We start from the raw sequence: 19,358 nt of genomic DNA on the forward strand, positions 1-19,358 counted from the left end.
CTCAAACCGCTCTCTCTCTCTCCCTCTTTCTCTCTTTCTATCTCTCTCTCTTCACTGTTAAAGTTAATCTCCCATGGAGTGTGTTCTACGGAGTGAGTCATTAGTCATTTGATTAAATGGCGAAGCTGAGCTCCGCTCTGTAGACAAATCGCCTCTGCTTGTGTTTCAATATTGTGCTACGGAGTGGCACTGGCACACAAAGATCGCTGTGATCTTCCAAAATAACAAAACAGTTGCAACGTGGTATTTTCCAGGGAAGCAAATCTATACATCAAAGTTTACAGTTATTAAATGCCATTCTGAAGGTTGCAACTCTAAAAAATAACAATAATACACTGTCGGAACTGTGTTGAAATGCCCAATGTAACATATATATGTATATAATGTAAAGGTTCTTAGGGTTACAATTCTGTGCCTGTGATCAGAAGGTTGGGAAAAACTCTTTACCCCTCAGATAGATGCCAAACTTTACTTGAAAGTTGCCGGAATCTCAAAAGGGAGGCTGTTAGTGTGTTTCCTTTGAAAACTGAATCACACTTAAAGCCGTCTCAGAGCTCTTAACTGAATTTGGCTTCCCAAAATGTTTCAAACCTGATGTCATGCCAGTGAAATTCACCGATCGGGTGCTGAGTCTTGGCCCTCCAATTTACAGACCTTGGTGGTTGTCGGTGCATTACCATGAACAGAAAAGGACCAGTGTCCTCAAATAATTCCGAGATATCACGGAAATAAATATTTCACACAGCAAACTTTTAACAATGTAAAAAAAATGTTATGACCTGCACTGCACCCCATTTAGCTCAGTAGTTAAGGCTTTGGGTTACTAATTGGAAGGTCAGGGGTTCAAGCCCTCGCACTCTGACCCTAGCTTTCTAATGTCACTGGATTAGAAAGAATTTCATTTTGCTGTAAAGTACATACAAATGTATATAAGTGATAACTATAAAGCATCTCGTCTTTCTTTCATGAATAAACATAAGGTATTAAGTTAAAATTGCTTGAGTCTTCTTCATGTTCTAACATTAGATAGTCAAACACATCTTCCTTGGGCTCCTGTCAGAGTAAATCTGTTCTTTTCCTCTTTAGATGCACTTTTCATTTAATAATATTGCTAGTATAATTAGTAATACTATTATTATCATATTATAAGAATTTGGAAACTGATAACTCTAATTGCATGCCTGATTTGTTTCTTTTCTGCTTCACTAAATTCATAGATATCAGAGTGTAAGACATTCATGACTTTCCACTGTTTGACGAGTTTGCGAATTTCAATAAAGGCTTAGGCCAGCAAGCTTCAGGGAGAAATTGGCATCTTGGCGTTACAGTATGCTTTCAGCCTCATACTGTATAATTTGATTTACTTGCATTACTGTTTGCCCTTCTTTGAAAACTAAGGTCTTCTCAATTCTAAGCAGAAATATTCTCAAGGGCAGTACTAGGAATATTTTATTGTAGCTGTAATGTCTTTTCCATGTGATCATTCCAAATACATTCCAACCAACTTCCAAGTTATGATGGGAATTGTCTCAATATGTAAAACTGTATAAATTTATCATTTGCTTTAAAGAATTAAAATCCCACCATTACCCTAAAGACTTCTGTCATCTTCTATTAAATGAAATCTCCACAAAAAAAGTGACCAGGTCAAATAAGACAGCATAAGACTATTTGTGAGGATCTAAATAAAACATGTTATTATTCATGATTAGCTACACATGGTGCTAACATCAACTTGGAAATCATGACTAATCCATAATCACTGAATAACTACAATCAAAACTATTCCAGATGATGCTCATCAATAATACGTCATTACCATCTTCCCAGACCACATACAGTTCTCAGAGTAGAGGTACTGACTCCATCTGAAAGCAATCTCAATCGGCCCATCTCCATCGATTTCTGCACAACACATTCGGATCGAGCTGCACGACCAGACTGATACTGATCTGGTGGCCCAGCAAGGCGCTCCCATGTCCAGTAGCAGTGCTGGAAACATCACTGAATAGCACTAGCAACAACAACAGCAGCAGCAATAACACACTACCTACTCCTGCATCCTATGAACAATTATACCAAGCTCTTCAGGCCTATACCAGAGGATAGATTACTGAGCCAAACCTCATTTGGGAAGATACCATATATGAAGCCTATAAGCTAAAGAGACGTTGTAGCCTTGGCAACATTCAGACTTTTAAAAAATTTAGTATGAGGCCTCATCATTAAGCTCTTAAAACCCTCTACAAAGAACAGCCAGTGGAAGAAGAGAAATGAATTTGGAAAGCGAGTCTTAATGTAGAACCTTCTAGGGATGTAATGAGCTCATTGGTGGAACTTAGGTAACCACAAAGTTGTGGTTGACACTAGGTAACCACAAAGATGATATATGTATTTCTCCAGAAGCTTTCAGGCAGCGATTGTCAAGGACATGAAAATAAGTTTGGGGATTGTCATCGTATAAAATCATTAAAATGCTCAAGGACTGTATTTTCATAAAAAATTGATTGAAATTTGAGGGATAGCAACAATAACAGAAGGTCAAAACCAAAGCTGCTGGTAAATATTCAGATAATGTGATGATTTGGGTGAATGAATGCCTTTGTGTTTTTTTATCCATTGGTGCATTTTTGTCATGGGATGTTCCCATAATTAATATGAACAAGTGAAATTTGAAAGTTGACCCCTGAACGCTTTATGGGTTGAGAAACTGCTCATGTGAATTGTGAGTTTGAAGATTTACACTCAAACTATGCACTAATAATTGTATTCTGTTCTAGCTGCTAAGAGGTTGATGTTTAGAAATGATTTAAGAGCCACAAGAACAGGATCACACCTGGTGGCACCATTCTCCAAGATAATGCTTCTGCTTTAATACATCAATGCCTGAGAATATATCTGTTTCCTATGTTTTCAGAGATTCATTGCTCTTAAATGATCTCACTGTGCAATACCAGCCATATACTGTACACTCTATCGAAAAAAGTACTGGGGCACTTGATTTTTGGGCCATTTGTGGTGACTTGAGCCATATGCAGTCCTTCTCCAAACTTCTACCAAACACAATTGTGTAGTAAAGTTGGGGGCACACAATTGTGTAGTATGTCCTTGGACATCTTTAATTTTCCTTCACTTCAATTATCAGACACAAATCTATTCCAGCACCACAATTCCCTGTGAATAAAGTAAGCACCTTTTAGATATTGCTTGCTCCAACATGGGTTGGAGTTAAAGATTTGAATTGGCCTGCTATAGAGCTCTGACCTTAGCCCTATTGAACACCTTTGAGATGAATTGAAAGACTTCCTACAAGAGTGGAGGATATTATAACAGCAAAACAGGGACTAAATGTGAAATGGAACGTTAAAAAAGCACATAAACTTATGGTTTTGTGTCCACAAACCTTTGGTCCAAAGACTTTAAGAGCATGTGTCAAATGTCATAAATGTAAATGCTGCTTGAAGCTAAAAGCACTCTGTTTGTAGGTGTTGCTTTAGGCACTGGAAAATAAGAAGAACTAAGATTCACATCTCATCAGATGAGGTTTTGGACCATATGCGTAGAAGTCGGCAGTTTAATAGGTAAGTCTGCATATAAATGTTTGTGGATATAAAATGGCTGACAGTGTGGTTTCTTTTCCTGCCAGTAAAAACTTGCAAATGATAAACACTTTTTTTGTGCTCGCTTCAAAAAATGAATGTGTTTTACTACACTTTGAACAGGATCCATGCTATGAACTGTGTATTACGGTTTGTGTTGCAAATGAGGTTCTGGCAGTGTTGCAATGGAAGTAGAATGAAATAGAGGCTCCTTACTATGGAGTCTGCTATACTGTAATACAATAAGTTAGTTTATTAAGCAGCAAAACAAGTAGTTTGCAATTTATGTACTTGGAAAACTAACCAGTTAGCAAAACAAGATAAATCAAAATCATATACAAATTAGCATATTATAAGAAAACTTTATGCTTGCTGCTAAGGTTAGGGGCTTAAAAAAATCTCTTTTCCGCTACCCCATTCTCCTTTGCGCTTCAAGTGTCCACATGTGGTACATGTTATATAAAAGCACAGTAAAATATTAATAAAGCAAAACATTCAAGAACTTTGGAAAGTGGTTGTATTACTCTTTCATCTTTATTTGAAGATTCAGTATACGGTCTAAAAAACATAATGAAACAAACGTAATGAAACAAATGTGCAAATCTCCACATTGTGAACAAAATTTGATAAGAAAAAGATCAATCCTTGTTACCAATCAGAAGAAACATATTATGAAATGAAAGAACAAATTTGTTTATATGATGAAAATGAATGTAACAAGATCTACCCTGGGTTTTGTTGCACACCCTCCAATTATTTTCCCTACTTCTGATAATTTCTATGCACCAGGTAATATAACTAAATAGGGAACACCTTCTTTAGGCATTTTATAATTTCATAATAACGAACAATGCCTATAAGAAAAAAATCCCGTCGCATGAACGATTATACGTTATATAAGTATTTGTGATGAAACTTTATATTGTAAATACTTTTTGATTTTCTTCAAGTGTTGCAATAAAGGGAGGTTCTCTTTACCGCACATCTTTAACTGGACAAATATAATAGCTAACTCTGTCTCAGAGGTAGGTTGAGATGGCATTGAGCTTGGAAGCGATATCAAACTTTTGCGATGTTAGCTTTTGCAACAGTAGTATCGTCATAGTTACATTCTGCTGCAACACAGCTTTGAAATGAAGGTAGTAATCAGATGTGATAATCGAGAAATACATACAATGTAAATATTACAGCAATTTACTTTCTAAAAAATCTGTAGTTTCTTTAAAGAGAAAAAAAATGCAGTATTTTCTTTATCGAATGCGATCTAATAGTGGAGTAACAGTCACATGTAAAGATTATGATGACCTATGGCATCAGACCAGTGTTGGTAGCTTTTGACAAAAACTATGTATGCATACAACCGATAACTGCTTACATGATACAAGTTTATTAGAAAAGGTAACAGACACAAAATAACTTTCGATCGACAAGAATCACTGAGCCATTAGGAAGAAAAAAAAGCTGCCAATTTATCTGAGGCACGCAAATATTTGTCATTCATCAACCACCAGTTTTCAGGAAATAGGTGACTACTCGGCTGCTAGGTAGGCATCATCTGTAAACCATCACGATAACAAAAAAAAAGGCAGTTTTGTAAGAAAACAGTTAACAGGACAGGAAAATATAGACCTTTTAGCCAGCGCTTGAATATATAAGGCTCTAATTCAAAATGGTCTAATCCCCTTCGGCTTTTCAGGACGAGAATCTGTTCAAGGCTCCCTCAGTCAAGCTAAAGTGAATTTCCTGGACAAACTTGCTGTGATAGTAGATGATTCATGCACGCAAAATTCTCTGACGTCCCTTTCAACCACATTTCATTATTTCACCTTCATTTCAGCGGAGAGGGAGAAAGAAAAAAAAAGACTTTTCAACAACATGATTGCTTCTAGTCGTACGGGGTCTATATATCCTCTTTCCCTGACACTGAAAATGAGGGTTTCAGGGACTTTTTTCCTGATCTGAAGTGGTGATTTACAGTTTACTAGCACCCTTTTGGGACTACGTTGTTTACATTTCAGCACCTGTCTCTATTTGATCTAATGTTTTTAATCTAAGCCGATGGTTTCGCTAAATATAACCATTCTTGGAAAACGAATGGTATAAATAAGCCAGTGTTTCTAATAGACTAAAAGCTATTCTTATGTTTTAAAGCCAGGCAGATGTTGTATGAGTTCATATGTTCTTCACTGACACATTGTGTATTATATGATTCATTGAGAGTTTGTAACCAGAAATGGGCATCCATTGGTTTGTCTGCTTGAGATTTTGACTCTAAAACAGCAGCTTTAAGACCTGATTCGGAATAACTCAATCTGTACAATGTCTATCTGGCTTTAAGGATGATGATGATGCTTTTGTGTGTGATTATTATGTCAAAAATGGTATGTTGGCAATATTGTAAAAGTGAAATAGCCCTTTTTGGATATTTCACAGCGTGGTGTAATCGGGGCATCAGTACATATTTTGAGTATATAATCTTGAGTACAAACTGACCCCCAGACTCCAATCAATTTATGGAACCAGAACAACACATAACATTGGCAGCAACAACAACTGGTATTCCATTCACATTTCAATGGAACAGCATATCCCAGGATATCATCTTCTACCTTAATGTGTCTGGCGATCAAGATCTATAAAAAAAAAGAATCAAATCCAAAAATTAGAGAAGTGTCAGATTCTTTGTATGATGACATGATGATTAGCACTTCATAAAATATCAAACATTTTTAATACAGCTCAAGTCTTCAATACATTATTTTTGCCTTCTCATTTGCATATCAATGTCGGAATCAGCATCTAACTACACTTCCCAGACTTCAGCGTGGCCTCCAACAACTCTCCGGGTCACAGTCATGAGATTACTGACCACACATGCCTTAATTCAATCACCTTCAGTTTAAAAGCACTCTCAGTTCATGCACAACATTGCAATGTTTCACTGTGCATAATTTTATACCAAGCCATGTGATTCAGTAATAGACTTTTTGATTGTAATCTTTTTCTGGGCTTCTTGTTTGCTCTTGCCTGTCCTGTCTGTTTGCTCATTTCCTGATCTTTGCCTGGATTTTATGAACACTTTTGAGTTATATCTCTGACACTCATGAAATACATTTCTTTGAAAATACGCCAGTCAGCTAACGTTAACTGCATTCCTTCCATTTTGACCTTACACATCTATGTGGTATGCGGTTAAAATTTGGCTACCGGTAAGGTTTTAAAACAGCTTTTGTTACCTGGGTGATTTCATGATTATTCAGCCTTTATAACTGTTAAAAAATCAAAGAAAACGTTACATTTTAATTATTTAGTTATTGGTAATATTAAAAAATTTCAAGCAATGCTCTGTGAGTTCGACATTGGTTCTTTGCTCTTAAAACATTGTTTAAATTAATTGTATTTTTATTAATTAATAATTTACTGTCAGGCTCGAACTTTGCTAACAGGGTTGTACTATCAAAGTGAGCTTTTCTTTTCCTTCTCAATGTCATTATAATAAAAGCGATATAAAACAATAAAAGTGAAAAAGAGAAATTTTTTTTTCAGTCCTCAGTCCTAAAGGTCTTTCTGTTATTTCTTTACACATTTTTAAAAACTAAATGATTATAGAATATCATTAAGGTGGGTTTAGACAAAATGCTGTTTTCTATGTGATGTAAATAGATTAATTGCATTTATATCTGAAACATGCACAGGTTGTCATGAAGGACACGTATATAGTGAATCTTTTTCTTCTAATAATTTTGCATGCAAAATCAATAGAAGCAAACAATAATGGTGCCTTAATCATGGGTGATGGTGGATGCAGTACACAATTCCTGTCCATTGCTTTTTTTGAGAAAAAAGACCCAATCATGCAATTATAACAAAATTAGCATACTTTGACAAATAGAGAAAATTGGGAAAAACCAACAGACCAAACTAAATTTAGCTTAATCCATCTTTCAGGATTTGCTAAATATATGACACCCTGTATGGTCAAAAGTATTGGGACACCTGATACAATTGTATAGAATGACTTTGGATGCGGAAGCATAACATCTTCCCTTTATTTAAACCTGGAAGCCCAAACCTGATCCTGCATGAAAATGTCTCTGTTCAAAGAAAGATCTTGAGAGGCCTGCTATAGAGCGTTGCTGTTAACCCCATTCCACACAACAGGATGGATTGGAATGCTTACTGCACTTCAGGCCTCAACCTACATCAGTACCTTGCTTTAATTAGGTTCAATTAATTTTTTTTTGTACCGCGCATTTAGCAATGGACACTGTCTCAAAGTAGCTTTGTTCCTTATGATTGTAAATGTATCCCTAATGAGTGAGCCAGTGGCCACTGTGGTAATGAAGAACTTCTTGAGATGTTATGAGGAAGAAACCTTGAGAGGGACCAGACTTAAAGGGAACCCCTTCTTAATCTGGGTGGTATTGAATGTTCATTCATTACTGTTCAATTATTGTTAATAGGTCATGCAGTAATAGGTACTTAAATGCAACCTGTGGTCCTATGCCATTGCAGGAGACTTGAGGGGTTACTTTACTAAAACCCTTGTGGCGAAATGAGCACAAATCTCTTCCACCACACTCCAGAGACTAGTGGAACATCTTCCCAGAAGAGTTGAGATTATTATAACATCAAATAGAGACAAGATGTGGAATGGGATATTTAAAATGCACAAATCCTATGGTCAGGTGTCCACAAAATATTGCCTATATAGAATTTTTTTTAAATCAAATTTGCTGTCAAATTTGAATAGATTGCTTAAGAAAACATTAATTGCAGTGGATTAAAAAGAAGCACAGTTCAGTACAATAAAGTGCATCAGAGTAACTCACTGGGAGATCTTGCAGTTTGTTGCTCGGACAAGGCGCCCTGTGTAGTGGATGTTACACCTGACAATGTTGTTGGTGTAGTCTGACTCAAGCACAAAGTATTTGGGGTTGACCTGAACCTGGATTAGAGAAAAAGAAAGTATAATATTACTTTACAGTTTTAGAGATTACCTAAGATTCAAGTGAAAAGAAATCTCAGATCAGGAAACAGGAGATATGGAAAGTCTTTGTCCTTAGCATTCATGATGTCATTGTTCTTACAGAGGGCCTGTATTTGCCTGCCTTACAGTATATTTGCACTGACAGCGCAATCACAAATAGGAGCATACCAAACGCATTGCAGCAGCATCGTTCCCATTGTTGATGGACTTTCCTCTAACAGCTGCATTCGATATAAAATGAAAAGCTTCTTCAGTTAAACATCTGTCAAGTTCTAGCATGTTCTTTTAGTTGTACATACAGAAAATCAAATTATTTTAGAGAGAGAAAAGAGACAAGTATGTTATTCTAAGTAAGATCCATGTAAACATCATTGTTACCCCAACACTCAATAGAGATCATTAAACTCAGTGCTAATGTTTATTCAAGCTGGATTTAATATCAAATGTTTCCAACTATTATCAATGGGCCTCTGAGACATTTTGTTTCTTTCTTTTTTCCAGTTAATCTACATTTTGCTTACAGTCTCAGCCAACTACATTTTCTTTCCTTTGCCTTCATGTATTTCTTTAAATTCTGATTAGGTTGTAACAACATTTATTAGTTATTAATACTACTAAAGCTTATTATGGGGTGACCTGAAGTGTACCCAGATTTGAAGACAGCTAATCTAAGCTTTAATACAATCTCACAGCCATTGAATAAAAGTCAAATTTGGTCACTTCCACCAGGAATGAGTTATTTTCTGGATATTGCAACTGGTTTTCCATTTATTCCATTTTAAAACTTATTACAAATATCTTAGAAGATTGACTCAGTTCCTACTGCTTTTTCCAATCAAAATGTGGGACAAAAGCTGGACATTAGGTCATCCTTAATTTTGATATGACATCATCTTATGTGATTGGCCATTGCTTAAAGGAAAATGGGAAGAACATTAAAACTTGACATGAAGAGCCTGGAAACTGAACTGTCTGTGTAAAAAAAAAAACAAAACAAAACAAAACTTCAACCTAATTTCACTATTCTCTTAGTGAAACTGTAACATTTATTTGGGTTTTGGTGTTTTTTATGTGTTTGCACTTCCCAGAACTCCCTTGTTTGCTTCCTCTTTGTCACTTTCTGTTTTCCATGGCCCCTGCTAAAGCTTCTCCCTGGCCATTCCCTTGATTGTTAGCATCTGGGTTTAATTTGTTTTCACCTAGTAAACAATGTGCGAACACAAGTTTCTTTGTCTTTGCCAAATAGTATGGCTTTGAATGTTAAACTATACTAACTTTCTCTCTGTGGTCTCTTTGTTACCCTAATTTACTCAGTTCTAGGTAGTTCTCTAGACATCTCAGTTATTCCAAATTTTGCTTTGTGCTTACTTCTGACTATAATGCAAAATGTACCACTCCTTAACTGTGATCTGACCCCTATTATGGAAACATTAGAATACCCCCAAAAAAGAGACTTTCTGCTTGTGTTTAGCTGCTTCTGGATTCCATATGTTACCATCATTAGCATGCTTTGAATTAGTAGCATTGAAACGGCTCAAGAAATGGAACAAAATGGGAACTGAAACACAAAGTGAATGGGCTCTGGATTGCATTAAGCTCATACGAATGTTATTACCTTCAGTATGTAGTTTCCTGGCTTGATATCTGTAATATCAATCCACTGGCAGTCAATATCTGCATTGTAAGTGTCATAGCAACCTGGACTGAGACCCTGTTGGAGCATTCGAAAACATGATTAAAAAGAGAACGAGTTTTCCAGCATGTACACGAGCAGTTGCACATTTCAATTCAATTTAAGTTTTATTTGTATAGTGATTTAAAAAAAAGCATTGCCACAAAACAGCTTTATTAAGCAATCCAAAACTGATGAGATCACACAAACTTGAGGAAACATGAAGAAATGGGCCTTTTCTACTACTCTATACACCCCTAAAATCATATTTATACATGATTAAAACTTTTCTGTCCTTTCCTTTCCTTACCTTACCGTTCTGTACCTTACCTTATTTTTCCTTACCTTACCTTACCTTACCGAGGGTTACCTAATATTCTTTTTCCATTGACTATATAGTTTCTTTTGAAGACAATAGGAAATACAAATATGTCACAGTTAGCTGGCTAAATTGTTGCTAACAAAAATCAAACATTGAGATATCCAATTGATTCCTGAACTTCTATCTACAAGAATGTTCAAGAATGTCTTAGTTCTGAGATCCAGTATCACACTTCTGAGGTAATTTTGTATACTGTATTTGTATGTACAGTTTTGTTTGTTTAGGACAATCAAGAATGCGTTCATCTTCAGTTATATCTTGAATCATCTTATTGAAAAATGACTACCTGTGTATGGGAAGTGCAGGCGTATCGTTTAAGATGGCCGAAGTCACACGTGGTGTCCTCCAGACAGAAACTGGCCTTATGTCCTTCTGCAACTTTCCTTCCTGTACCCACCTCCAGTAGGTCATAGTGACTGAATTCGTCCATGCTGTGGTAATGTCTGCAAGAGGGAAGAGTGTGTGAAAGAAAGTGATTCATTCATTGGGTCGACATAATCTAATAAAAGCAACAACGCAAGCAATTCTCTTTCATTTGCACTTGTTCATTTTGCCTGTCAGCTCAAAGCACTTTGAGCATTGCGTTCGTCGGTAATGTTGGGTTCGAGTGCCACAGGGGCAATTCAATCAGTCACAGACTACTGCAAGAGCTGTTCGGAAAGCGGCGTCTGGTGTTAAGAACCTCAATTCAGACTCACCTCACACCTTTTTGTTGCACGCTTTCCAAACCGCGTTTGGCAGTGATGTAGCAATTGGAACTCGAGGGAATTTTAATCAGTCTGACAAAGTGCAGATTCAAATGTTTGGCTTTTAAACGCAGCAGTATGAAGCATCAATGAACTCAGTATTACAACACTGCACCCTTTTTTGTGCCTAAATTTGAGAGTTTCCCGGTGTATGAGTTAAGTGTTTAGCTAAGGCGTGTTTTAGTAGGAGTCTGGCAGGTGATGTAATACATGCTGGAGCATACCGAATCCGAAAGGAATTAAGTCTCACGTTTCGTGTTACAGCAGAAGAACAAAAATAGCCGAGGGCTTTCAGGAAAGCTACTTTCCAACAGAAAGGCACTGACAGGGAGCAAGACTCAGAGTTTCCACCAGGATAGCATGTTGTCCATGAAAAAATAAAGAACAAAAACCACATCAATCATTCATTATGAAAAGGTGACAGATATAGTACAGGCTGACATATTTAGGAACGAGAGGACATTTTTAGCATGGTGTAGTTACCCTAGCATGTTGAGGTCTAAATTTACATCACAGTGGCAGCTTGGTGGTGCTGGGATTTGAACCCATGAACTTCCAATCAGAAGACCAACATCTTATTCTTTGAGCTATCAATTTAATTACAGAAAAGTTAGAAAGCTGGGCTCAGCTATGATACGGTGCCCCTAGAACACACAGGGTTAAGGGCCTTGCTCAAGGGCCCAAGAGTGGCAGCTTGATGATACTAGGGCTTAAACAGCTGACCTTCTGATCAGTCACCACTGAGCTACCAAATATTAAGTCTAGTAATATATTTATTTTAGTTTTGCAGCCATATATGGTTCTTTCCATACTTTAAGTTGTCATTGGATGTGGTATCATGAAATTCTCCCTTCACTTGAACTAGACGCAAACCTGTTCCAGGATGACAATGGCCCTGTGCACAAAGCATGATGATATGGTTTACTTGAAATGGAGTAGAAGATCTTAAATGGCCAGATATAAAGTTCTGACCTTAACAATAAACACCTTTGGAATGAATTGGAAAGCCAGGATGAACTTTTAACCCTACACCTAACTTTACTAACACCCATGTGGCTTAATGTGCACAAACCCCAAAATTTAATAGAACATCTTCCCAGAAGAGTGAAGCTTATTATAACAAATAAGAATTAAATGAGGAATAGGATGCTTAAAAAACACACATGAATCTTATAGTCAGGTGTCCACAAACTTTGTCCACTTAGTCCATTTTTGTAAAAATGTTTCACCATAATTTGCAATTGGAATGTTGTTTATGATTTAAAATTATTACTATGATAATATTTCCTCATACCTCCAATTCCAACATTGTTCAAATTCTTTAAAGATAATATTTTTTACATAATCATGTTGCATTATTTGTGAAAACTATTTGCAGAAAAACTTCTAAAGGGAATTGTAGTAAATCCTTTCCTAAATAAGGAACATAACTAAGATGAACTGTATGCTAGAGTAATAATACCAATTGGTCAAATGACATTTTACCAGTGATCACTACAGATTTTTCATTAGAAATACTTAGTCTCTATCAGTTTGCATCTAATACTTTAAAAGGAAACATCAAAAAAGTTATTTGTGAATATGCATCAACCTTATTGACGTCACTGGATAAAGAATCCACCCTTAAACAAACAGACAGGGTCAAAATATTTCACTAGGGTTCTCAGACAAGGGAAACTCAGACACGGCACCTGCACAAACATCACTGACCTCTGACTTTAGTTCTGCTTGTCCAGTGCTGATGTAGGAAAACAATGGAAGGTAATAAAAAGTTGAACACGGACAGAACACTTTGACCTCCGGACCAATGAAAGTGGAATTTGACCTTTATCTGTTTCCTTTTGAACCATTTTTTTTTGTTATTTATTCTCCTGGCTCTTGAAAGAGAATGTTTTAATCATTTAAATGTACATTTATGGCATTTAACAGAAGCCCTTATTCAAAACCACTTACATTTATCTTAATTATACAACTGTGCAACTATGGGGTTAAGGGCCTTAGTCAGGGGCCCTTTCCATTCATGAGAACTGTGTACATTCTTACAGAGCAAATCACAGCTAGTCTTAATGCAATCCATATAGTTATCAAGGAACTTTTTTTTCAGTATAAACTGCACAGGCTGCTGTTCTAGAGCCCTCAGGGGTAATACTCAGCTCCATGCAGATAATATTGGCAGACAGAGAAAGAATTAAATTTGTTTTTGATTAAGCTCAGTTAAGGTTAGACTGTCTGTGGAATTTAGACTCGGGATAATAGCCAACAGCGAAACAAGCCTGCAGTCTAATCCCCCCATCCAAAGAGAAAATCCTATTAAATGCTGCGACAAATGAGAAAACAATGACATTAGAAATGGTATTTTAGACCAGGTGGTAGAAAACGATCAGACTGCCATAAATATCCATTACACGCTCATTGTGGTGGTTAAAAATCAATTATTGATATCAGTGATGACTTGTTATCCATTCGTAGATGCATGTAGGTCAGTATAGGACCTAAACCTGTCACAGCAGAGACTTACAGGACATAGGATAATTGGGTTGAACTCACTGGTGACAGCTGTGCCACTCCCAGGTATGCCGCGGTCGGTTGGGCATGAAATCAGCCGTTCCCTGGTTCTTAACCCGCTGAGGAAAGCGTAGCAAGACCCTGACATCATAGTCTGTGATGTCAGAACTGTAGGCTGTACTGTAGAAAAAAAAACATTCACAGGCCATTAAGCATAAAAAACAATATACTGTAAGCAGTGATATATTAAAGCCACACTACATTAGGACTGTAATATTTGACATGTATTATTGTGGATTTAGATTTATAATATTACATCTAAATCTAAATGGTCAAGAAACTGAGATTTACCTTGAGAGGCACTTTTCTTCAGCAGCGCAGCGAAGGGAGTACATGTGGGATCGTTGGATGTATGTGGAGGCCTGAATGTAGTTTGGGTCAGGCACCAGGTCAGGTAGTCCTAATTATGACAAACATTGTGATCAAGATATATATGAAACAGTGTCTAGATATTTTCCAATCTTCTTATAGGCCCAGATATTTATAGGCCTTTCCACAGATATTGTCCATTTGAGTAGAAATCAGAGCAGAACTGATACTTGTACTTTGCTATTTGATATGGTTTTATTTAATGCTGCAGTTAAAAAACAGAACACAGTTAATTGTTAGTTACAATGTACTGTATTATACTTTTTTCTTTTTCATTGGTCCAATCTTCAGAAAATGTCTGCAGCACTACAGATCTGGTCTTGGGCTCAGTTTAGCAGCTTGTCTACAGCTAAAGAATTTATTAATACCTACAACCCACACTACATGGCAAGTTTGGTTTAGTTCCTGCAGTTGGGACAATTTGAGCTAGCTCACTTTCTCACAATAGTCCAACTGGATCTGGACTCAACTCGAATGCAAAAGCCCTTCAAATGCTTGTTCTGAGTATGATTGATGGGTTCTCACCTGTCTAATGAATCACACTAAAGAGAAAATACACCAGAGTCCAATTCAAATCAACAACAAACTGCATAGCATATTTGTATTTGTTATGCCAGTAAGACTTCATTAATCACCCCTGGTTTGTCCTTCTAGAGAAACTCTTAAAGGTCTGCTGAAAACTCTACATTAAAATGTATGTTTTAGAAAAGGTTCCCAAAAGAACTGCTGTTTATTTGAAACCTCTAATATTGAAGCATGATATGAATTGCACAAACCCACCCCAGATAAAACAAATCTGAATTTTAAGGTATGCAACCCAACTATATAATGTAGAACACCAATGCATGATAAAGCAAGCATGAACAGTAGAACAACAATGATCTCACTTTCTCACTGGTTCCAAACTGGGCCCAAAACCAAGTCTGTTATAAAAATAAATAAGAGAGAAGGGAAAAAAAAGCAAAAAAAAAAAAGCTGTCAGAGCAAATACCTAACACTTTCAAAGAGAGATGCATTTCACAAAAAACGAAGGAACCGGACTTTTATCTCATCTTATGGCTTAAAAACTGAGCAAGACAAGGGCGGCTTTAACCCAATAAAAATCACGCACAGAGAACACCTAAGCACTCAAATTTTATAGCCTTAGTGCTTTTAAGACTTGATTCCTGCACATTCTACAATGAGTGCTTCAACTGTGTATTCTGGCGGCCTCAGTTCGAGTAAACATCTGATTTGTCAGCTCTCTCTGAACCAGACTTTGAGGCTTCCTGGGTCAGGTTTAGTAAATAGTGTAATAGCAGTGTGAAAAGGCAAGGTTTGATTTTCTTCAGACTCCCCTCACTTCAAACACTTCCATGTGCTTAAAGTATATGATGCTATTTTATCTCCAGTACATGTAGCTACAGGATCCAAAGTCATTTTTGTTCAGAATAATCTACTGAAGTTTGATTTAATGATAAATGATACTTTCCTAGAAGAAGAAATATTTAAATTCCAAGTTGTGGCTCATCAAAAATATTTACTCTAACCCAAATTTGGATGTATAGACTACAATATAACACACTACTCCAGACATACCCATACTGTAACACTCACAATTAAGAAGTGCTTTTAAAATAAGGTAAATGGCTGAGGATGGTAGGTGTGGAATCAGGCACGGTCTTTGAGATTTAAAGGCTCACTCAAGGATATCCTTGCAGGTTTGTTTTCTTTTCTAACATTTACTTGCATAATACCCGACCATTTGACCAGCAATGAGCCAGAAGACCATACAAAGAAGGCAAATTGGTAAAATAGCATATAATACTGTTCTTACATTAACATCCCAATCATGTACTGTAGCTTTTATTTGATTTACTTTTATAACTTCTCATAAACAGAGTGCCCACCCTTTACTGTCAGCAGTGTGGCTGTTTCTTTAGAAACTGAGATCACTTACATGTAATGGAGTTCCATATTATGAAAAAAAGATTTTTGGCCTCAGTTATGAATGAGTTTCATTTGGCCTCCCTGAGCCACCTCTCCACTTCACTTAACACACACACATGGCTTTTAAACCAGAAAAATATTTTCTGTTTCTTGTGGCAACCCGTGTTGGGTGAAACCTATGTTTGTGTAGTTTCCTACATACACACACACACACACACACACACACACACACACACACACACACACACACACACACACACACACAAATACTATAATCCTTATGGACGTCACCCCACCCTTTGTTGCACATACTGGGATCATTCACCCTGCACACATTCCCTACTCCCCACTACCACACCACAACACCCCTCCCTACCCCATAGCCAGTCTTTGGCTCGATGAAGTCACTACCAACCCTCCAAAAAACAATGAGAACATTTAATGCAGAATGCCTGGCCATATGCTACACATACACTCCCAGATTTCACAGCACCTGGTTCCAATAACGTTGCCACTTGTAGCGATGAGATAAGCTTGTACTTCCTTTTTGTTTGTAAATTAAAAAAACAGCAAGAAGAGAATGAGAAATGCATCGTGTCAAAGAAGAATGTAAGTGTTCAAAGGCAAAAACAGAGAAATCTAGTAGAATATAATGTCCCTTTCCAGCTGCACAAGCAAATAACTTCGGAATCATACAATGTAGTTTGAGTCCCCGGGGCTTTAAGTTTGTCCGACCCGAAGGAGCGATGCTTGCCAGGAAACACATTGAGATGGCAAGAGAGCTACATTTTTTAGATCGCACTCTTTTTTCCCCCTCACTTCCCATTCCATCAAAGAGAGAGAGAGAGAGAAAAGGAAGGATTTTGAAGCATACTCCACACAAGCATCCATTTCACATTACCACCAGCTGCACTGCTGCATTACAATGTAATTCTTCTTTGGTGTCTTAAACCCTAGTCGCCCATAGTGAATAAGTTACAGAGAATAGATATTTGTCATGATGTTCAGACTAAATAGAACAACTGGGAATTAGGTACTTATAAAAATAGACTGGCGCTAGTTTTATTTGCACATGAAACCTACAGATACTGAAAGGAATTTGGTGCACATACTGTACTGTATTTCTTTTTCAACAAATGGTGCGGTGTGTGGATGTGAATATACCTCTTTGCTGATTTCGGTAGACACTTCCAACATTTGTGGAGGGGTTCTCGGCGAAGTTGGAGTTGAGAGGGTTACGTGCAGGTTGCTGAATGAATGGCGGCAAAGGTTGTGGCCTTCCAAAAGGTGGAAACTGCTCATACTGCGGGCTTTGCTGGGCAGGTTGACCTACACCAGTTGATATGGATTCTGCAGCATTACTTCTATCGGGAAGTCCTGCTGTTTCGTCATTGTACAAGCTGTGTGTGTAGCGACGATCCAAACCATCTGAGAATGGGGGTTGTGCAGGTTGGACAGGAGCAGCAGGAAATGGTGGACCATACTGTTGATAGTAGCGTTGACTTTCATCTCTTATTTCTGACCTAGGAGCCACAGGTGCCAGTCCTCCTCCTGGAAATGCACCACCACCATAACTTCCGGCAGAATAACTACCGCCGCCACCAGCACTATATCTTACTCCTGTGAAACCTCCACTAGGGTCTGCTGAATACCCTGTTCCCTGGAATGGTGGTTCAAAAGATTCATATGGGGTATAATAGGGAGGCTGCTGTTGAAAAGGGTTCTGTGGGTATGATTGCACACTGAAAGAAGAAGATGATGATGATGATGAGGAGGAAGAACCGGAAGACGTTCTGTAACGTGTATTTGGTGATGACTGAAATCGACTTGATTCACCTGTACCGGTGCCAGCAGTACCTTGACGCCAATTTTCTGGCACCTGCCCAAATCCAAACGGGTGTCTGGCTTGGCCCCTGATGGTTTCTGAGTTACCTCTGGATGGTGCCTGTCTGCGCACATTTCCTCCATTTGGTCTGGACCTTCTGTTCGAGCTATCAGATAAAACTACTTGATGACTTCTGTCCGGGTCCTGTCCCCGAGCAGGGATGTACTCAGCTCCACTGTTGAGCAGGCTAAACAGCCTTCCATTGTTTTCCCACTGGATCACTTGTCTCCAGGGATTTGAAGGTGAATCTTGTCCCTGACTAGATTGGGCCTGAGACTGAGCTTGTGACTGTGCCCCAACAATGCTCAGCCACATCCACACCCAGCAAGATATGAGAACTGGCTGCATCTTAACAGAGTTTTACATGCAAAGCAACAATCTTCAAAATTTCTGTAAGTCCAGATCACAAAAAAATAATCCTTGATCCCTTAATCCAATGTCTACAACACAGCCAAAATAATGATTGCAGTGTCCATATGAATCCCTTACAGTTAAAAAACAGTGTTAAAACTTAGTCCTTTGAATTGTCCTTGGTGAAGACATACCTGTAAGGAGGAGAGGCCACTTCCAACATCCCAGAGTAGGCAACTGTATACCAATTCTTCCTCTCTTTGATTGTTTGGGTGTAAAAATATCAGTGGACTTAGCATTGCTGTCTAAGCTTCTCGGGTGAGAACTGCCTACTGCTTCCTAACTCCAGCTCTCTATTTGCTTCTCTGATTGCTTGCAACCTCTCCCAAAATTTCCCCCTCTTTTGCACTCACTCTTTAACGTTCCCTCCCACATGGCCCTAGTGCTAGAGCTGTTCCCACTATAACCATAGCAAAGCCAGATCTCAGTACAGGTTTCCAGAGTCAACATCACCATCTGTGGAGACATTTAGATTGCCAGCGTTACTTGCTCTTATATCCAGAGCACGGATTCTTTTGATTGAGAAACATGAAAAGATGTCTGGTGCGAGGCCTGAGTTAAGCAGTACATTAACAAACATATTTTTCCCCTTACACACAAAGACGGCCATGACTATTGGATAGAGGCAATCAATAAAGATAATGTTGACTAGATGTGGGGTACAGTTCAAAGCCAATAGATTTTTTCTATTATAAGTAATTATAGTGAAAGCCATTAAGAAGACACATGACTAAAGAATGTGAGAAATTTAAAGATATGTTATCAGTGGCTCAATTGTCTAGAGTCCCCAAACTTTTTTCTGTGTTGGCC

The 19,358-nt window shown here is 37.7% G+C and overlaps 1 protein-coding gene across 1 annotated transcript; it reads right to left on the reverse strand.

Annotated features, from left to right (window-relative positions):
• Positions 1–4,114: 4,114 nt before the first annotated feature.
• On the reverse strand, positions 4,115–18,849 carry loxl1 (lysyl oxidase-like 1). Its single transcript, XM_046864999.1, has 7 exons — positions 17,417–18,849; positions 14,246–14,354; positions 13,937–14,074; positions 10,930–11,086; positions 10,205–10,300; positions 8,432–8,547; positions 4,115–6,232 (listed from the first exon to the last, which is right to left on the reverse strand). Exons 1-7 carry the CDS (start codon positions 18,483–18,485, stop codon positions 6,226–6,228), a joined length of 1,692 nt encoding a protein of 563 aa, XP_046720955.1. The 5' UTR covers positions 18,486–18,849; the 3' UTR covers positions 4,115–6,225.
• Between the last annotated feature and the right edge of the window lie 509 nt (positions 18,850–19,358).

Source organism: Silurus meridionalis, chromosome 13 (assembly GCF_014805685.1).
Source record: "Silurus meridionalis isolate SWU-2019-XX chromosome 13, ASM1480568v1, whole genome shotgun sequence".
NCBI lineage: Eukaryota > Metazoa > Chordata > Actinopteri > Siluriformes > Siluridae > Silurus > Silurus meridionalis.